This window comes from Nyctereutes procyonoides, unplaced genomic scaffold (assembly GCF_905146905.1).
Source record: "Nyctereutes procyonoides isolate TBG_1078 unplaced genomic scaffold, NYPRO_anot_genome, whole genome shotgun sequence".
Classification (NCBI taxonomy): Eukaryota; Metazoa; Chordata; class Mammalia; order Carnivora; family Canidae; genus Nyctereutes; species Nyctereutes procyonoides.
In genome coordinates this window covers 60,508,386-60,529,726 of record NW_026575126.1, presented here as the reverse complement: position 1 = coordinate 60,529,726, position 21,341 = coordinate 60,508,386, and the positions used below count along the sequence as shown (strand labels likewise).

The 21,341-nt window shown below is 51.1% G+C and overlaps 1 protein-coding gene and 1 long non-coding RNA gene across 2 annotated transcripts; one reads left to right on the top strand and one right to left on the bottom strand.

Moving 5' to 3' along the window:
- Window positions 1-834: 834 nt before the first annotated feature.
- Window positions 835-21,220, top strand: LOC129519869 (zinc finger protein 764-like). The gene is made up of 7 exons (XM_055340697.1): window positions 835-3,530; window positions 3,830-3,943; window positions 4,702-5,208; window positions 14,525-14,875; window positions 15,027-15,140; window positions 15,879-19,167; window positions 21,150-21,220. Exons 1-6 carry the CDS (start codon window positions 3,335-3,337, stop codon window positions 16,790-16,792), a joined length of 2,196 nt encoding a protein of 731 aa, XP_055196672.1. The 5' UTR covers window positions 835-3,334; the 3' UTR covers window positions 16,793-19,167; window positions 21,150-21,220.
- Window positions 7,220-11,769, bottom strand: LOC129519664 (uncharacterized). The gene is made up of 2 exons (XR_008666429.1): window positions 10,811-11,769; window positions 7,220-7,426 (listed from the first exon to the last, which is right to left on the bottom strand). It is a non-coding gene; the product is annotated as an uncharacterized LOC129519664 (long non-coding RNA).
- Window positions 21,221-21,341: the final 121 nt, after the last annotated feature.

The window sequence follows — 21,341 nt, the reverse complement described above, 5'->3', positions numbered from 1 at the left end:
ACCACAATTTAAAAAAATAATGTAATATACCAAAACCCATTGAACTGTACAATTTAAATGCATGGATGATCTACTGAGTGAATTTTATCTCAAAGTGGTTAAATAAAATGCCTTACACAAATGTTCACAGCTGGGGCACCTGGGTGGCTCATGGTTGAGCATCTGCCTTTGGCTCAGATTGTGACCCCAGGGTCCTGGGATTGAGTCCCGCATTGGGCTCCCCGCAGGAGGCCTGCTTCTCCCTCTGCCTGTCTCTGCCTCTCTCCATGTCTCTCAGGAATAAATAAATAAAACCCTTAAAAAAATGTTCACAGCAACATAAAAGGTGAAAACAAGTCAAATTTCTATCAACTGAGGAATGGATAAATGTGGTATATGGGTATCCCCTCACTTCTTTTTTTTTTAAGATTTATTGTATTTGAGAGGGGGAGTACACACGTAAGCGCTGTGGGAAGGGGCAGACGGAGGAGAAACACAAGCAGACTCTGTACTAAGCACAGAGCCAGACTCGGGGCTCAATCCCACCACCCCAAGATCAGACTTGAGCCAAAACCAAGAGTTGGACATCCAACCAATTGTGCCACCCAGGAATTCCCTTTTCGAAAGCTCCTATTAGGCCACTTTGCTTTAAGAAAAAACTATATTAGTACCTGTTTTCGCTAACTAAAAGAAATCTGAAGAAGATTTTTATTTTTACAGAGGCAGCTCACACCTTGAGCAGCAAGAGTGGTGTGGCCAAGCTCTGCATCAAGCTACTGTAGCTTTGAGCTGTGTGATCATCTGTGCTTGATCTAGTATGTGCATCTTTTTAGCAAGACGTGTCCTAAGGTATCAGTAAAGCGTAAGAGGTTTTGTTTTGTTTTGTTTTAAGATTTTATTCACTTATTCATGAGAGACAGAGAGAGAGAGAGAGAGAGAGAGAGGGGCAAAGACACAGGCAGAGGGAGAAGCAGGCTCCATGCAGGGAGCCGGAGGCGGGACTAGATCCCCAGGCCTCCAGATCAGGCCCTGGGCCGAAGGCTGAGCCACTGAGGCTGCCCAAGAGGTTATTTTTGGGGCCTGGAAATGCTCAAAAAATTTTTCCATATAAATTAATGGTAATTGCGGGATGCCTGGGTGGGTCAGCGGTTGAGCTTCTTTCTGCCTTCCACTCAGGATGTGATCCCAGGGTCTGGGATCAAATCCCACATCGGACTCCTTGAGGGGAGACGGCTTCTCCCTCTGCCTAAGTCTTTGCCTCTCTCTGTGTGTCTTTTATGAATAAATAAGTAAAGTTCTTTTAAAAATTAATAATTGCTTCTTTGCTTTACACCATTTCAGCTTATGAAACGTTTCATAGAAATGCTCTACTTTGGGAGAGCAGAGGAAACCTGTATCCATACAGTGGAATATTAGTCAAACATACAAAGGAGTAAAGTACTGATAAATGCTATATCAATGAACACTGAAAACTCTTTGCTGTCAGGAACCATACAAGAAAGGCCACATATTGTATGATTCCATTTATGTGAAGTATCCAGTAAGTAAATCCACAGAGATAGAAAGATTCGTAATTGCCAAGGGATGGAGGAAGGGAGAATGGGGGGCATGGGTCTTCCAAGGATAAGGGATTTCTTTTAGGGGTGATGAAAGTAGTGATGATGGTTGCATATTGTTAATGTCCTACATGCCACTACTGTAAGGTCTAAAATGGTTAATTTTTGTTACATGTATTTTACCACAGTAAAAAATTGTGTAATAACTGGAAAGTGTACACAACGAAACATGCAGAGACCATCAGTGCTCTGTATTTTGTTTTGGGTGATAGTTAACATCATTGTATGCATTTGTCAAAACAGCGAATTTTACACTTAAAAGCTGTGCATTTTACTATACGTACGATATAATTCAAATACATAGAGTTCGGGAACCCTGGGTGGCGCAGCGGTTTGGCGCCTGCCTTTGGCCCAGGGCGCGATCCTGGAGACCCGGGATCCAGTCCCATGTCGGGCTCCCGGTGCATGGAGCCTGCTTCTCCCTCTGCCTATGTCTCTGCCTCTTTCTCTCTGTGTGTGACTATCATAAATAAATAAAAATTTTAAAAAATTCTTTAAAAAAAAAAAACAAATACATAGAGTTCAAAGTGGTCTCTAGGGAACATAGTCAAAGGGTACAGGGGGCTGCCTTTTTCATGATAAACCTTGATATTATTTTTTTAAGCCATGCATATTACTTTGCAGAAAATTAAAATGTAATTTAAAGTTTCCTCACTCCGATTCCAACCTCACCAAGCAAAGGTCCTCCCGCTAAGCTCCAATCCAGAGAGTGAGGGAACCGTCCCGCGGGTGCAGAGTCGGGCACGTTCCTCAGCCGAGATCCCAGCGGTAGACGTGTACCTGGTGTCCTTTTTTTTTTTTTTTTAAGATTTTATTTACTTATTCATGAGAGACAGAGAGGCAGAGGGAGAAGCAGGCTCCATGCAGGGAGCCCGACATGGGACTCGATCCCCGGACCCCAGGATCACGCCCCGGGCCGAAGGCAGGCGCCAAACCGCCGAGCCACCCAGGGATCCTCTGTACCTGATTTCTATCTCGGCCGTCCCCAGGGTTCGGCCAGGGTATGTGTATCTCCTGCAGGAGCTAGGAACCCGATTCCAGATGCTGCGGTCGAGAGGCACAGGGGGAGACCGCAGAGGGAACAACCCCGAGTTCTAAGGATGCCGAGGATCGGTTCCAGGTGACGGAGGGGCGCTTTCCAACGACCAGCCAACCGGGGGCCGGCGGCGCAGCCTCTTCCTGCTCTGTGAGCCAATCAGCGGCCGCCGGGAAGTGCGGGCAAAGAGCGGTGCTGGAAGCCACCGCCCACCCATCTGTCTCGAAGGCAGGCCGGCTCCGCCCCCCGGCCCACTTCTCCCAATTCCGTCTCTGCCTCGCCTAAAAGCCCCACCTGCGGCGGCCATTGTGGTTCAGGGCAAGTGGCCGCTGAGGCCAGAGAAGCCAGACAGGCGCCATGTTTGATATGATCAAGGAATGGCGCCCTTAAGAGCATCCAGTGACAACTGAGGCCAGGATGTCGCCATATTTTCTGAAGACACCTTCCGGGTCCCTTAACCCGCTAAGTCCAAGCTGCCATGAAGTGAATAAACACCGAGGGGTTTTCTTTATCCCCGTCACAACCCCCGAATCCCTAGCAGCCGTCCCTGCTATCTCGGTGCTCTCGACTGCGTTCGGACGCCAAGGCTGGGCGGGGCCCCGACCTCCGGAGCCCTTCTTGTGGACGACGAAAGCTGAGGCCGCGCGCCGGGAGGCGGTGGCCTAGGGGCCAAGGCGGCAGCCGCTCGGGGCCAGGAGGCCCCATGGCGCCGCCCCCAGCCCCGCTCCTGGCGCTGAGACCGGGGGAGACCGGGCCTGGTCACAAGAAGCCCGGGGCCGTGAGCTTCGCGGACGTGGCCGTGTACTTCTCCCCGGAGGAGTGGGGGTGCCTGCGGCCCGCGCAGAGGGCCCTGTACCGGGACGTGATGCGGGAGACCTACGGCCACCTGGGCGCGCTCGGTGAGGCCCCGGGTCAGAGCCCTCCGCCCCCTCTTCCTTCACTGGGGTTCACAGGGGAAATGACATGAGGACCGAGAGGATTGTGAGCCCTAATCCGGCACTATTCCACCAGCAGCACCAGCCATCTCTATTCCCAGGACAGGGCTTCAGGTTAGCGAGCACTTCCTTCAGGCAGGAGCACTGCAGACCCTGTCCAGGCTGAGCATAAGTTCTGAGGAGGTGCCCTAACCCTGGCAGGGGGTTGCCGTCTTCCCAGGACAGCCTCTCAGGCCAGCACTGTGATCCCTGTTCTCTCCCAGGATTCCCAGGCCCCAAACCAGCCCTCATCTCTTGGATGGAACAGGAGAGTGAGGCTTGGAGCCCCGCCGCCCAGGATCCTGAGGAGGGGGAGAGCCTGGGAGGAGCTCTGAGAGGTGAGGGATGGTCCCAAGTCTCCCCCAACTTGGCGCTCTAGGGCTTCCTGTCTCACAAAATTTTCCTTTGGACCCCCACTTCCAGCAACCCTAAAGGAATTCCAATTTTGGATACTAAAGGAGGAAAGAAGGCAGACCTGTTACAGAGTTTTCAGAACTTGGGACAGTTAGTCATTTTAGGACCAGAGTAGGAGCATTAAGAACCCAAGTGCAAGACTCCGGTTTCCAGGGACCTCTTGGAGAAAACACCACTCATTCTCCCCTTTTCAAGAACGACTAAAACCCCCTAGGAATGGAAGCTGCTTCAGGTCTGCCTTTCACATTGCTCAAGCAAGGCAAAGTGGTACAAGAGGTCAACAACATGGCTCTTCCCTCACCATTCCCTAGCAGAGTGATCTTGAACAAATATGTCTCATCTGTAAAAGCCTTATCCTACAAAAAAATCGAGAAAACACAATAATAATAGCTATTGTTGCAGTGAGCATTTACTAAATGCCTATGACATGCTTCTATTGATTTACTCCTTCCAACAACCCTGTGAAGTAAAGAAACCATTGATTCCCATTTGAAACAAGAGTGAGACCAAGGCCCGGATAAGTCACTCGTAAGAGATGTGAATCTTGTTTATCATTCTTCAAAGCCTGTGTATTAATCGCTCGGCAGTACTTTTTGCCACTTCCCTAAGTAAAAGAACCCTATAATCTTGAGATGGTGTAAGGAAGCGTGTTTTAAAATGTATCTTAATTCCTGTTTCCCAGGAGACACCCCAAACAAGGAAGAGGCACCAGAGGAAGGGCCAGGAGCCAAGGGACCCAGAAAGATTCCTGGGAAGGAGCCTTTTAAGGAGCTGGTTAAACACAACCCTGACCGGACCATCAGAAAAGTTTCAGCAAGAGCACAGCCACCCACGAACGCTACCTGGAACCAGAGCACAGGTGCGCAGCCCTCAGTGCCCAGCATGGACACTCAGGAGAGCCAGCGGCGACACGTGTGTGCAGACTGTGGCCGCCGCTTCACCTACCCCTCACTGCTGGTCAGCCACCGACGGATGCACTCAGGGGAGCGACCATTCCCCTGCCCAGAGTGTGGCATGCGCTTCAAGAGGAAGTTTGCCGTGGAAGCACACCAGTGGATCCACCGCTCCTGCTCAGGGGGGCGACGGGGCCGCAGGCCGGGGATCCGGGCTGTGCCTCGGGCTCCGGTGAGGGGTGACCGGGACCCCCCTGTGCTGTTCCGACACTACCCGGACATCTTTGAGGAGTGCGGTTGAGCTACTCCCAGAGGCTGGGGTTAGTCTGACCTTGGACTGCCTGGGCCTGAGGGAGGCTCCTAAGGCAGGGATTTGGGGAACCGAAATTCATCCCTTGGGCTTCCATCAAGGATCCCTCAAGTTTCAAAACTTGTAAAAAGAAAAGTGCCTGTAAAGATTCAAATAGATTAAACTTGACGCTACTCCCCCTCCCCCCAGTCTTTCTAAAAAAAAAAAAAAAATGAACAGTGAGATACTGGACTTTTCTCAAAGTGTTAATCTCAGCAGCAAGTGCAACCTGCTGAGTATTGTCTCAGAAACCTCCCCTTGCTGCTTCTCTACATCAGAGGCAAATGCTGAGGGGACTCCCCAGGCCTGGGGAGGGGGCCCTGGAACCCAGGGCATGGTGAAGCCCTGGCTAATTGACAGCAGGGAGCCTAGGAAGTGAAGTGGGTGGAAAGAGCACAGAAGCACAAATCTAGTCTCTGCAACTTGTCCCTGGGCACAGCTGGTAAGTCATATCCTGTCCCTGAGCCTCAGCTCCCTCATCTGTAAAATAAAGATTAAAAATATCTACCTCAGCTGGTTACTGTGAAGGCTAAAATTGTAACAAGATAGTATGTATGACATAGTAAATGTGCAATAAACATTTGTTGAAAGAGTGAGTTATTGTTGACATTTTATGCTTCAGAAAATGTAAAGAAGCCTCCTAAGGAGGCAGGGCATGGACCTCAATAGCCATATTTTGCAGATGAGTAAACTGAGGCTCTGAGAGAGAAAGTGGTTTTCTCAAAGTGTCACTGCTATAAGGCAGCAAAGCTGGAAACTGACACAGTGCCTAGATATCTACCACCTTCTATGGGCGATCACATCTGGGGAGAAAACAGAGAAGGGGCTCAGGTTAGGGGGAGGTGAGGACTGGGTTCTGGGGAGAGGCCTAGCCTTGCCTTCTTGGGAGAGTCTCACCAGGAAATGGAGAGTCCCATTAAGGCCAGTGATCTTTCACTTAGAAAGTGCCATCAACGTTAATGACCAGAGATTGAGTGGCTTCTGTGAGAGACTGCTAGGTGGTAAGGGAGTTCTAGCATGAGGCAGGCTTATCTCATTCATTCATTTGTTCAGCAAAGACCATATGAGGCCTCTGTGGGGTTTTATGCTGGGCTCCAGGGACACTCAGACTCATTCATTCATTGATTCATTCAGCAAATACTCTATGAGGCCTCTGTAGGGTTTTGTGCTGGGCTCCAGGGACACTTGGACTCAGGTCCCATGCTACATGGTGATTGGGGCTATGATGGAGGAAGCCCAGAGGCACCATCTAACCCATCCTGGGTCAGATGATAGATACATCTGTATCATCCTGATGATGATACATCAGGAAATGCAGCTTGGAGGAGGTTTACCCCTGAGGCACTGAGGAGCCATAGACAGGTCTTAAACAGGAGCAGGGCTATTTGACCAGTGTTGTGGGAAGATGTGACCTGTGCAGAAGTCTAGATTAGAGATCTCTTGAGCATCTGCTCCCAGGTAGAGGTGAGCAGGAGCTGGGGCCAGGCTAAAAAGCAAGTTGCTCTTGTTTGCTGACCTTGGAACTGGGGAGAAAGATACCCAGGAGAGGCTTCTGCCATAGAATCTGCATGACTCAGTGGGTTTTAATATGAGCTGTGAAAAAGTGAGTCCTACAGGGTTCAGGCTTAGAGAGCTGGAGCAAGGGAGCCTGAATGCCTGGCAAGGGGCAGTCGGGAGTGGGACGGTGTGGAGGATAAGGGATGACCAGTACTGGACAGGGGTGAGTCCAAGAGAAGGTGGAGCTGGAGAGAAGAGGCGCCACCAGGGAGGGAGGAGCAGAACCCACCCAGCATGGTGTAGCAGGAACAGAGCTGCCCAGGTCAGCATACAGCACAGAGTGAGTGCTATCTGCTTGCTTTCGTGTTTATCCATTGAACAAATACCTACTAAGCATTTGCCGTGTACTAGGCACTGTTCTGTATGCCAAGACACAGCAGGGAAAAGGGACATAGGAACTGTTTTAGAGCTTACTTTTGACTTTTGAGAAGGGTGGGGTGGGGGATCCCTGGGTGGCTCACTGGTTTAGCGCCTGCCTTCAGCCCAGGGCATGATCCTGAAGACCCGGGATCGAGTCCCACGTCGGGCTCCCTGCATGGAGTCTGCTTCTCCCTCTGCCTGTGTCTCTGCCTCTCTTTCTCTCTGTGTCTCTCATGAATAAATAAAATCTTAAAAAAAAAAGAGAGAGAGAGAAGGGTGGGGTGAAACAAGTGATAAGCCAGCCCATAAGTAAGACAGACAAGTGATAAACCAGTACATGAGACAGGGTATTGGAGCTGTAAATACTAAGTACCACAAAGGACTAGAACAGAGGATGTACTTTGAAAGTGCCTGTTGCAGATGGGTACTAAGGCCAGGCCTTGATGCAGAGGAGACATCTGAACTGAGATCCAAATGATGAGAAGGAGCCAAGAGGAAACAAGTGGCAGGATGTGGGAGTGGGGGTGTGCGTGTTTTAGAAGCGGGAGTCCAGGGCGGAGGGGGCAGTTTCCAGACAGAGAGAACAGCAGGTGCCGTGCTCTGAGGTGGGGAGGAGGTTGGGTGAGGAGCAGATAAGATAGGACTCTGGTGGCTAGGTTGAGGAACTGAGTAGAGAAGAATTACAGATAAGCTTGGAGGAGGGGAAGGGAGCGAATCATAAAGCTCTGGCTTGCCACAGTCCCAAGTCTGGATTTGATTCTAAATATACTGTAAAACCATTGGGTTGTTTTTGTTTTCATCTGGTGGCAAAATATACATAACAATTTACCATTTAAAATATTTTTAAGTATACAGTTTAGTGACATTAAGGACATTCACATTGTGTGTGCATCCATCATCACCAACCCTTTCTAGAACTTTTTCATCTTCCCCAGCTGAAAGCCTGTCCCCATTACACACCAAGTTCCCACTCCTCCTTTCTCCAGCCCTGGGCACCCACCATTCCATTTGCTCTATGAATTTGACTACTCTAGGAACTTCCTCTAAACCACAGGGAAGTTTCAAGCAGAGTGGCAAGGTGATCTGATTTGCAAACCCACTCTGACTGCTCTGCAAATGGACTGCAGAGGGGCCAGCAGAATGGAGATGGAGGCTGCCAGAGGGCCGGAAGTAAACACTGGGAGTTGAAAGGACAGGACTGGTCTGTGGGCTGGGTATAGGGGCTGAAAGCAACAGAGGAGATAGGAATGATGATAAGATTTTTGGCTGAGGGAGGAGGAGGATAGAGGGGCCAGTTCCTGGGGTGGCCCAGGGTTGGGGGTGATGACAGCATGGACTGCAGCATTTCAGAGCTGGAAGGGAACTTTTGCAAGCTGCCTGGCTCAAAGGTTTAAGCAGGGTTTAGGAAGCTGTGGGTGGAATATGTTTCTTTGCTGAGGAGATTTTTCCCCCTGGGGTACACGGGGAAAATTGTTCTTTCCCCAAGCTTTCGTGTAAATACTGTTCCACAGACTATGTTCTGAGAAAGGCTGTGGCCCAGGGAGGGGAAGGACCTTACTTACGATCACACAGTTGAATTAGTGGCAGCGGTAGCCCTGGAACCTAAATCTCTGAATTTCTTAGTGGATGCTCTTGCTTTTTTTTATTACACCAGGCTGCAGTGTCAATGGATGGGAAAGGCAAAAAGGCCAGAGGTCCAGAGGGCAGCCAGGCAACCCAGGCCTAAATCAGCAAGGGCCCAAATGAGGATCCCCCTAATGAGAGCTGCAACAGGGTACCTCTTGTGAAGCCCATCACCCTTCCTCCAGGGCAATTTCACCTACCTCCTAAACATTCAAATGATACTTTTTTTGCCATGACACAACCCTTAGATACAACCCTTTTACTTACTTTCAATACTTATGATAGCCCATCATTTAACTTTTTTTTTCTCTTCCCTTTTGTATGACAGCATGGAATTGTATATGCGACCAGAAGCAGCTCTTCCAACCTCACGGGTTGTTGCTCCATGCACTAGCTCACATTACAACTGCATTTTGGTAACCTGGCTTAAAATCCCACCTCACTCTGTGGTTGCTGAGATTTTACCTGCCGTTATTTGAAGCATGACAGCATGGGTTCTGGTATTAGACTGCCTAGGTTTGAATTCTGGCTTCACCACTTAACAGCTGGGTGGCCTGGGGATAGGTCACCCTCTCCCTGTGCCTAAGCTTCCTAATCCAAAAGGGGATTTACCTCTGAGAGATTGTAAGGGTTCAGTGAGTTAACAAGCAGAAGTACTTAAGACAGTCTGGCATGTAGTAAGTGATCAAGTAGGGTAAACTAACATGATTCATTGTTTACTCAGACAGAACCAACTACAGCCCTTGCACAGTCCGCCATTGTTCTCTTAGAGAAGCTTGGACTTGGGAAGTCCCGGGCACCTTTAAACGCGGTGTTAATACAAACGAGCCAGGTTATTCAGTAACCCATCAACCCATATACTTTTTTTTTAAGGTTTTATTTATTTATTCATGAGAGACAAAGGGGGGAGAGAGAGAGAGAGAGAGAGAGAGAGAGAGAGAGAGAGAGAGAGAGATTGAGAGGCATGGGACTCGATCCCAGATCTCCAGGATCACGCCCTGGACTGAAGGCGGCGCTAAACCGCTGAGCCCTCCGGGTTGCCCCCTATCTACTTTTTATAAAAGTGTCACTTAAGGGATCCCTGGGTGGCGTAGCGGTTTGGCGCCTGCCTTTTGCCCAGGGTGCGATCCTGGAGACCCTGGATCGAATCCCCCATCGGGCTGCTGGTGCATGGAGCCTGCTTCTCCCTCTGCCTGTGTCTCTGCCTCTGCCTCTCTCTCTCTCTCTCTCTCTCTGTGACTATCATAAATAAATAAATAAAAATTAAAGAAAAAGAAAAATATTTATAAAAGTATCACTTGAATGGAGTTCATTTTCGCAAGGTCAGCAGGGGTCAGTACATTCAAAGTCATTGTTGCTTTTCCTGTAATAAGCCTGGAGGAGGCAGCGCGAAATGGTGGAAAAGCCTCGAATTTAGGAGTCAGTCACTAATGGGCTGCTTGACCGTGGTGACGACCAGATTTGTTTCCTCTTCTGTCAAACAGCTGAACTCTAAGGAATTCAGAGGCATTCGGCCCAGTGTCCTCGGTTAAAGAGCTAGCATATGTATGGAAATAGTACAGTACAGGCTCTATCCGGCTCCATGTTTAAGAAACTGATTATCGAAGGATAGGGTGGGAGATGTCACACAGTATTATTCTGTACTTTTTTTTAAGGTTTTATTTATTTATTCATGAGAGACACACAGAGAGAGGCAGAGACCCAGGCAGAGTTGGAGAAGCAGGCTCCATGCAGGGAGCCGGATGTGGGACTCCATCCGGGGACCCCAAGATCACGCCCCGAGCCACCCAGGCGTCCCTATTCTGTACCTTGTAAATGAAAAAAAAAATTGAGAAATGAACTAGCTTGCCAAAAATAAATTTTCTTTTAAGATCACTGAGTGGGCGGCCGAAGGGGAATGGGAGGGGGCCGTCGAGTCCTGACCCCCGACCCCTACCACCGCCCCAGTCGGACCGAATTGCCGGCAGCGCTCACGCACCCGAGCCTCCACCCCTTTCCCCCCGCCGGACCTGAGCACGGACGTCGAAGCGGGTGGGGCCATCTTAACTCTGGGCAAGAGGCGTTCCTAAGCAGCTTGCGGAAAGCAGAAGACGGCTCGAGGGCGAAATAAACCAGGTCATCAATACCAGACCCATAGTGACGCTGTTAAATGCTTCTCCCTAAAATTGAAAGATGCTGGAATGCCACCATCTTGTTTGAGGGCGCCTTCATTTTCTCGGTCGTGGAACCACCGAGTTCGCGTAACCGACCTAGCCGTCCTAGCGCGGCCCCACCCGAGGCTACTTCCGGCCGCCTAGGCCGGGAAGAACCAGCTTCCTGGACGCGGAATCCTGGGTCGTCTCTTTCCTTGTGCGGGGGTGGGGGGGCCACTGGGTCCCTGGCCCTGTTCCCGGCTCCCTGCTGAGGGGCTCGTAGAGGCCGGACCAGAAGAAGAAAGGTGATAAGACCGAGGGCCGAGAATTTCGCGGAGGTAGCCGCGTATTTCTTCCCTGAGGAATGGGGGTGTCTCCCCCCCCGCCGAGGCCGGTGTGCTGGGACGTGATCCGGGAGACCTATAGTCACCTGGGTGCGCTCGGTGAGGTCGGCCGGCCTGAATCTCTGAAAAGGGAAGGGGGCGGGTGGGATGCGCAGGTCTGAGTGCCAGACTCGCCCCCACTTCAGCCCTAGCCCCCACTTCAGCCCTAGGATCACTTCCCCACCAAATCGGCCTAACAAATTTATAACTAAGCCTCATCGCCCAGGCCGGACTACTCTCCAGTGCCTTCCCAGGACTTTCTGCAAAACGTTCAGAATCTGTGTACCACAGCGTCAAGGCCCGTGGCCTGCTAACCTCCTCCAATTCAAATGCAATCTCTCCCTACAAACTAATGATCCCATCGGTTCCAGCTACAAGGAATCTGTTTTTTGGACATCTAGCTTAATGAGCTAATCTAACATCTTTCAATGCCCTTTTCAAATGCCGTTTCTAATAAATTTCCCCGGAACTCTTCTGCCCCATGCAGGAAGTCTCAACTGCAGCTCCTTGTGTATCTCTATAACTGCCTTAAGGTCTCTGCACCTGTGCTCCCAGTGCTCATAGATGTAAAAGAAAGAAAGAAAAAAAAAATATATATATATATTCATTCATGAGAGTCAGAGAGAGAGAGAGAAAGAAAAGCAGAGACACAGGCAGAGGGAGAAGCAGGCTCCATGCAGGGAGGTGGATGCGGGACTCCATCTCAGGACTCCAGGATCAGGCCTCGAGGTAAAGACAGCGGCTCAACCACTGAGCCACCCAGGCATCCCTCTCAGTGTAAATTTAGAGCTTACTGTAAACTTAGAGCAGGAACCTTATTTTGGTTAACCAATGTCTCCAACACCTAGAACATCTAGAACAATGCCTGCCACACAAATGATGGCCAATATATTTTCATCAAATGAATGGATGAAGTGCTTAGGGTTCTTCCGGATTCCCAGACCCCAATCAGCCCTCATCTCCTGGGTGGAGCAGGTGCCCTAGCTGTGAGGTGTAGATGCTCAGGGTCCCCAGGAAGATGACTGAGAGAAAGAAAGATGAGAAGTGGGGGTACTATTCCAGGCCCAGCTAGAAGGGAATATGTTTTGTTGAACAGGAAACCCCATCTATGTGTTACTTATCACTTTTTGCTGACCTGAATTTATGATAGCTGCTGGGGACTAGGATCTTGACCTTCTCTTTCTCACTTAATTGAGGCATCCAGTGGTCCCAAGATCAGGTCACACTGTACAAGTCAAATTCTAGGTCAGTGGCAGCATGTGAATTAAAGTTTAGGGTGGAAGCAGTTCACCTTTCTGTCTCTAGGTGCCTGTGTCTTAAAACAGCTGTTGAGGGGATCTCTTTGGTTTGGTCCTGAAGTGAGAATATCCCTGATTCGTGACCGACCACCTCAATTGGCCAACATGATCTCGATGGGTGCTTCCAAGGGGCTAGGTACCCATCTGCGGTTGTGAAAGTTGATTCTGTCACCTGAACATGAGTAGAGTTTGACTGAACCAGGCAAAAATCAAGTTTTGAATCTGCTATGTTTCAAAACAGCCACTCAGAAAAATGATACATTTGGAAGGAGCCAGCAGAAGGAGTCTACTGAGGGGAGTTGTCCTGAGCCCCTGGAATCAGGGACACTAGCTTGGTCTCTGAGCCTGTGGTCAAGCCTCCCTACATAGACAGCGCTTCCCAAGCCCCAAGTCTATACTAAGCTTCAGTGCCTGGTACTCATACAGCACCCTGCCCTGAATGCAGCCACACTTTGCCATGACCTTTCACCTGACTCAGTGCACTCTGGAGAGGGACCCTTTGTCTACAGCTAGTGTGGCACCTGTTTCTGCCACAGCTAATACCTCTCATGCTACCTGCTGACAGAGGCAAGCCCTCTTATTCCTGTCCCCTGTGTGGGAGGTGCTTCTGCCAAAGACCCACCAGTAGACCCCAGTGCGGCCTGTGTTGTGGACCTCAAGGGCTGACACCTGGTTGTGAACTCTGCCCTGGGTTCTCCTCAGGAGCGTCTAGATCCCTCTGAGTTTCTAGCACTACTGAGAGCTCTTCTGGGCCTGTGTGAGAGCTATCGCCGTGAGGAGTGGGCAGCGACATGACAAAACTCTTACTAAAAAAATTTTTTTTCTGTGTCCTTCAAGGGCCTGGGGTTAGGAGTAGTTAGGGCTCAGTCAAGTCCCTGAGCAAATCTGCATCCTTATCCTTATCTTTTCTGGGCTTTTTCTCTTCCTTTTCCCCTTTCTGCTTTGATCACTTCTACTTACCCAGCTCTTCCGGTGTGGGGAGAGGTATCCACTAGGTGTAAAGTTTTAGACAGAAGTCTCAGGGAGACCTCTGGAAAGTGGAAGTCAAGAGAAGCTCCAGACTAGATCCGATCTGGTGAAGGGAGGTGCATTTCCATGATGTGTGTGAAATGCAGTGATTTAGCTGGCCAAAAAAAAATTACCAAGTGTTCTTAGGGTAGGGTATTTATGAAGTCATGTGGGGCTGCAGAGTAAGCCCTCAATAAACGTGTGGAGTGAGAGAGGGAGGTTGGAGATAGAAATGATAGGGAGAGTTGGTGCCATTTGCGTATAAAGATCCCAGGGAGAGCAGGCTGGGGGAATAAAGCGAGGAGTTCAGTTGGAGCCTTGCCTAGTGGGAGGTGCTAGTGGGACATTCATGCAGGAGCAAGAGGGCAGGTGGCTCTGTGATCAGGAGCTTAGGAGCCAGGCTTGAGCTAGAAGTAAATATATGTTTAAGAGGCCTCCTGCAGGGTAGGTGCGGAGGGAGTAACCTAGCAGAAAGTGGGTCCTTCCGACCTCTTACAGACCTTACCTTATCCCCCCTCCCCGCCCCCCGCCGCCTGTATGATCTCCTGAAATAGAAGCTCCCAGAACTTCAGGCTCGAAGAAGTTTCCAGTAGAGAAAGTTCTCTTTTACCCACTACATTTTTCTCCTCTCAACATTGGAAAAAGGCTGTTGTCACACAGTGACAGGCCGAAACCCAGGAACCCACGAGGGACCGGCTGGGCGAGAAAAGCAGCGTAAAATTCACAGAGGCTCCCTGGGGGCCAGGTGGAGCGGGCCGCCCTCCCGCACTTGTAGCCGCCGCGGCCATTTTGGCTGAGGGCTCGCGGACAAAGCCACCAGGAGACCCCGTGGGAGGCGCCATCTGGGCACGGTTGCGTCGGAGCAACGTTCGCGCGTCGCCTTGCCGCCATTTCTCTCTCAGGCTCTGTATCCCCTCCGCTTGCGGCCCCGCGTCCCTGGGCACCCTGGTGGGCCTTCGAGGGGCCGGCTGCTGCCTCGCAGCCCGCCGCACCGCGCCCCGGCCCGGGGCAGTCCTCCGGCGTGGGAGGCCCCGCGGGCCCTAGCCCGGCGCTGGCCATGGCGCCGCCTCCGGCCCGGCTCCCCGCGTGGGAACCGGATGGGCCCGGGCGTGAGCGGAGGAGGCCGGGCGCCGTGAGCTTCGCGGACGTGGCCGTGTACTTCTCCCCGGAGGAGTGGGGCTGCCTGCGGCCCGCGCAGAGGGCCCTGTACCGGGACGTGATGCGGGAGACCTACGGCCACCTGGGCGCGCTCGGTGAGGCCCCGCCTGCTCGCCTGGCCACCTCCCCGCCCCGCCCGCCCAGCCTCCCGGCCGGCGGGGCAATGGGGAGGCCCTAGGTCTGGGAAGCCCGCACCGCGGGGGGGCGGCTTCCCGGCAGCGTGGGCTTTGCGTTCTCCTCCCCCAGGGTTCCGAGGCACCAAGCCCGCTCTCATCTCCTGGGTGGAGGAAGAGGCCGACCTGTGGGGCCCGGATGCCCGGGATCCGGAGATGGGAGAGTGTGTGACAGAAACAGACGCAGGTGAAGTATTGGGTACTGCGTCTCCTGGGACCTCCTCTGGGCCCGACCCCTCCAGCTGCCCTCTGCCACCGGCTTCCCTGCGCCTGTTACCTTGCCGGCGCCTGCCTCGCAGCTACCTAGAAGGGGGCTGGGAGTGGCCCAGGCGCGGCGGGGGTGCGGGGCCCTGCGTACCTGCCTCTCCAGCCAGTCTGTGCCCCTCCCATCTTGTTGGTCTCTAAGCTCTATTGAGCTTCACATCATCCCTCCTGCTGTTGTCCTACACTCTAGCTTCTCTGCCACCTCTTGTGTTTTAGTTTCTTTTCTTTTTGTTATATTTTTGGTGCCATCTCCTTTCTCCCTCCGTGTGAACTTGTCAATGCCGGCCTCCTTCCTGCCTTTCTTGTACTGTTCCTGCTGCCTCGAGTGTCCTTAGACATCACTCATCCTAGGTGATCCAGCAAAAATGCCCCCCCCCCGCCCTCCTTCCAACCCTGTTCCAATTCCTCAGCTCCAAGGTAGAACGTACAGCGCTCTGTTCCTTCCTTCCTCCTTTCCTTCTTTGTCTCTGCGTCTTTTCTGTTTTCTGCAGCTCAGTAAAAAGTGTCACTCGGAGCTTCCTTGCCTGCACCAAGCTAAGTGCCAGAGGCAGCAGTGGGTCCAGAAGGTGGCTGTATTTAAAAGGCTTCTGTCACCGCTTAGGGTTTGGCCTTAAAGACCAGGATAAGCCAGGGTCTGAGCTCTACCCTTACCTCCCAGCAGATTCCAGAAACAAGGAAGAGAAAAGACAAAGAGAGGGGACCGAGGCCCTGGAGAGGAGCCCTTCTGTGGAAGCTCGGCCTTCTGGGCTGACAGTTCTGTCACACCCTTCTGTCGGGCTCCCTTATAGCTTGGAGCAGCCGTCCAAGGCAACTCGCCGTGGTCGCCCTCCACTCTGTGCCCATCCCCCTGTCCCAAGAGCAGACCAGCGTCATGGTTGCTACATGTGCGGGAAGAGTTTTGCCTGGCGCTCCACCCTGGTGGAGCACCTGTACACCCACACGGGAGAGAAGCCCTTCTGTTGCCCTGACTGTGGCAAGGGCTTCAGCCAGGCCTCCTCTCTGAGCAAGCACCGAGCCATCCACCGTGGGGACCGGCCCCACCGCTGCCTGGACTGTGGCCGGGCCTTCACCCAGCGCTCTGCCCTCACTACTCACCTGCGGGTCCACACGGGCGAGAAGCCCTACTGCTGTGCTGACTGTGGCCGCTGCTTTAGCCAGAGCTCTGCCCTCTACCAGCACCAGCGCGTCCACAGTGGCGAGACTCCCTTCCCCTGCCCAGACTGTGGTCGTGCCTTTGCCCATGCGTCAGACCTTCGGCGCCATGTACGCACCCATACGGGCGAGAAACCCTACCCGTGCCCAGACTGTGGGCGCTGTTTCCGGCAGAGCTCTGAAATGGCAGCCCATCGTCGTACCCACAGTGGTGAACGCCCCTACCCATGTCCTCAGTGTGGCAGGTGCTTTGGCCAGAAATCAGCCATGGCCAAGCACCAGTGGGTCCATCGGCCTGGTGCCGGGGGGCACAGGGACCAGGGTGCCAGTGGGCTGCCTGTGCCTCTGGCCCCTGGCCAAGGGGACCTGGACCCACCTGTGGGTTTCCAGCACTACCCAGAAATATTCCAGGAGTGTGGGTGATGGTCTCAGAGATGTCAAGGCAAAGGGTGAAGATCTAAACCTCGTCTGAGGCCCAGGGTGGGCTCTGGGGCCTGAACCTCTGTGGCAGCTCCAGGGAGGTCGCAGAATTCCAGGCAAGAGGTGGACCTGGGGGATGAGGACCATCTTATCTTAGGCCTTCACAAGCCTGATCTGCTGACACCTTGCTCCCTACTGTCCAGACTCTAGAAGCCCCCTCTGCTCCATTAGGGCTGAGGTAAGCACCTAGATAAGACCTCCACTGTGGGGAAGAGAAGGCTGTTAAGAGACGTGTTAAGAGAATTGAGATAGGGAACTTTGTTGTATCCATTGTCTTCACTGCAGGAGTTAAAAACTGATGGCCATGTACTGAATCTGGCTTGTAATAACTGTTTACAAATTATTTTTGGCCAACCAGCATTTTAAAAATGTTACAAATTATGGTTAAGACTTAAAAGGATATTTTACACAAAAATCCAGGTTTCTGGCCTCTTTTGAAAAATTCAAAGATTTGGTAACTCGACCTGAGCTCCTACAGAACCACAGTTGGCAGGAGCTGCAGGGCAGCTGTTCATCATGCTCAACACCCCTTCCTGGCTTCTGACCAGCATCAGCTGGCCATCGTCATCACTTGTCCATGTCCCTGGTATAGCAGACTCTCTCCATCTGGCACTTTCCCCTTGTTTTCATGCCCCATTGGGCTCCTGTAGCTGTTCAAGTTTGCAAACTGGTGTATAGCAGTCATGTTTTCCTGAACCAGGGATTCAGGTAGACAGCACCTATGTGAAAGGGTGGCAGGAAAGAAGTAAAAGCAGGCTTTATTTCAGATGTTTACTTGTATCACGTTTTCTGGTTTACAAAGTAATGTCTTGTTCATCAACTCATTTTGCCCTCATAACTGTCTGAGGAAGGAATCATGTAGCCCCGGTAGCGCAGCGGTTTAGCGCCGCCTGCAGCCCAGGGTGTGATCCTGGAGACCCAGGATCGAGTGCCATGTCAGGCTTCCTGCACGGAGCCTGCTTCTCCCTCTGCCTCTCTCTGCCTCTCTCTTGCTCTCTCTGAATAAATAAATAAACCTTTAAAAAAAATAAAAAAGGAATCATGTAGCTTGAAGAGGACAGCCCAGTGAGGAAGAGGCTGCCAGGACTGTTCTTGGCCCAAACTGAGAGGTATCTTTGCCATGCCACAGTAGGCTCTCCACTGACTGGCACTTCCTGGTTTTGAAGATGAAGGCTCTGAGTCTTCCAGTCCTTGGGCCTCCCTGGGAGACCCTTACCGTTGGGCCTTAGCTAGCCTCTACCCAGCCAGAAGGCCCTCATCACATTTTTGAATTGGAAGAGATCTTACCTTTCTATCTTTTTGCATTTGGGGACTCTGAGACTGGGGAAAGCCAAATGACCTGTCCAAGGTCACACACAGAGAGACTCCAGGGTTCTTGGTTTACTGCCGTCTTTGTCACACCACTCCTGAGTTCCTTGCCAGTGTCTCAGTCAGGGTTCTGGAGGCATCTGCTCCCTCCCTACAACGACTCCCAGGCAGTGGACCTAGCCTAGGGACGAGCAACCCAGTGTCAGTGAAGCCCAGTCACAAGATGAGTGACAAAACAGCCAAATAGCAAAGCAAGGAAAGGGAGAAACCAGCCTGAGGTGAGAGTTCCAGGGCAAACAAGAAAAGCTTGCTTCTCTGTTGAAGTGTCTCATCATGAACAAAGAGGGACAAGGCCAGGAACATTTGGGGTTAGTAGCCAAGGGAACTACTCAAGTGTATTCCCAAGCTGTGTTACTTGTGACTCCATTATTCATCTACCAGTTCTGCTGTGGTCAGAGTCCAGCCTTGTTCAGGTAATGAAGCAGCTAGCCATGAGCAGACCCGTTGATGCCTCCTTCACCTTCACTTCAAGGAGTAATAGCAGGGCCTTATGTCTTCTGCTGGCCTGCGTGTACCTGCCTTCTTCATCCAACTCTGCCCCATGTCTTGTCCGGCCTACCTTAGGAAGAAACCAGATTTGTCAACCTAGAGAAACTTCTAAAGAAGTAGAAACTTTTGGGAAAGGACACTGTTGAGGTGAAATAATCAACTGAATTGAAATCAATTTAATTTTCAAATCTGACTTCACCAAGACCTGGCTTACCCTAAACTTTACTGGGAGGATTGGTTCATGTATCATCTTGTCACAAGGGGGAGGTAGAGTGAAAAGAGGTACCTTGGCAGCAGGAGCTACTTTTGTACCAGCTTTTAATTCCCTAAAGAAGCCAGTGTACAACCCTTCCCTCGCCTCACCCTGAGCAGAGCCTGGGGAAAGCTCAGCCTGCAACACCAGTTGTCAGCTCAAGATTCAAAGCCAGATCTGGACCCTTCTCTCAGCTTGCCAATTAAAGGTACCATAATTACTGCTTTCTCTGAGTGCTTTGAAGTTTGCAAGGCTTGCATAGGGCCCCAAAGTCAGACCCAGCTCCTCTGCTTCTTGCCCTCATGACCCAGCTTTCTGCCATTTTCTGATTTTTGAGTGTCACAAAATGCTTAAGCTTCAGCCTCATTCTCTTCTCAGTTACTCCTTTCTTGGCATGGATGGATACTGCTACCAGAGATGGGGCTCCCTTTTCTCTCTGCTACCCTAGTTCTTTGAGGCTCAGACCCCAAAGCACTTTAAGTCAGAAAGAGGGTTTTCCTAGGGCTTTCTTGGTACATCAGGAGAAATACTTGTCTGAACCAGACAAAATGAGGCCCATCCACAAGGCCAGAGTGAAATGTCAAGGTCATGACCACATGACTCATTCCCAATGTGTCCAAGCCATATAAAATAAGGACAAGTGTTGATCTGAGCTTGTGAAAAGATGTTTATGACTCAAAGAAGCAAAAACTTGCTCTAGACCAGTATTTTTTTCCTTCCTTCCTTCCTTCCTTCCTAGATTTCATTTGAGAAAGCAGAGTGAGAGAAGGAGAGGACAAGTAGAGAGGGAAGGGGCAGAGGGAGAAGCCGGCTCCCTGCAGGGATCCTGACACAGGGCTCCATCCCAAGACCAGGATCATGACCAAGCTGAAGGTGGATGCCTAACTGACAGCCACCCATGCGCCCCTAGGCAATTATTTTTCAAAGTAAGGCCTTTCTGCCACAGGATCTCATTCAGTAACTAAAATGTAGTCTGCTCCCTGGGCTTTGTCTCTGGACTATTGAATCAGAATCTCCAGGAATGGAATCTTACACATGGTAATGATGCTCTGAACAAAATGTTACTTTCTAGCTGCTCTTAGTTTTGCAAACGCTTGAGGTCAAAGGATGACCTAGCCATATACAAAGACTCCCATTTTCTTTGTTCTTCCCAAAGGAGACTGTGCCATGGCTGAGCTCTTCCTGGGTACCTCAAATCTTGAATATATGGAGGTCTCTTGTAGCATCTGACAGATCCTCTTAGAGGGCCTGTCTGTTGCATGTAGGGCAAAAGCAGTTCACACAGGAGTCTCCCTCCCATTGAGGACCTATGCTTAAGTGTTGGCCAAGTTGGCTGGACCATAAGCCTTAGCTGCACACCAGGAATGATGCTATGGACAAAGTGGCCACCCAACTCAGAACACAAACAGCTTTTCCTCACTAGTACACACTGGTAGAATAAGGTCAGTGGACTCCTGCCTTGAATTAGTTGGTACTGGGTCAAGCTGGAACCCACATCAGAGGATTCCCTTTCTTAGAGCCTCCACTGCTCTGGGTGAGTGGCAGAGAGAGGCTATTTGCTTCTCAGGCCCATTGCATGGATAGGACTGGTGCTGGAAGAAGCTGCCTGGAAGTCAGCTACTCTTCTACTCTAGGCACTAGTGAGACTGAATTTCCATGTGGCAGTGTGGATGCCAAAGCAGCTTGAAGCCCTGGCCTGACGTCTGCTAGAGTACGTCTGGCGAGTACAGGTGATGGGATAGTGTCGGAGCTGTGGCTGGAGGCCTCACCATCCCCTTTGTAGAGAGCAGCTTCTCTCCTGTGTAGATTTTCTGGTTGGTAAACAGGTTGGAGGTCAGATAAAAGTGTCTCATGAAGGAGACTTTTTTTTTCTCGTTTATGTGAGTGGTTTGGGAATGACCGGAGTATGCCCCGGGTCCTCTCCTTTCATAGTCTGCACACTTATAGGGGGTTTTGCCCTTGTGGGCCATCTAGTAGTGAACTATGTGAGCTGTTCTTCACACATGGTTGCAGGATAGACCTACTTTGGGGTGGGAGACAAGCATGGAGCTGGAAGCTCTTCCTCTGCAGGGGAGAAAAGTACTCCTGCTTTATTTGTAGGAAGATAATTGTGATTCTATTTATAAGCCTGTTTTCCCTAGGCTTCTACTACTTGCAATTCTCCAAATTCTTGTTCTCCTCTCTTTTCAGGAGAATGGAAGATGCCATCTTTCCTCCTAAACCAGTTTCTTCCCTTCATTTGTCTGAGAAGGCAACAAGATAACACAGCCATGGCTCCTGCATCACTCACACAGGGAGAATTTGGCTCATCAATTGTCAAGAACGCTACCAAAATACTTTCAGAAGCAAGGGCCTAAAAGGGGGTGGGGGTAGGGGCACAAG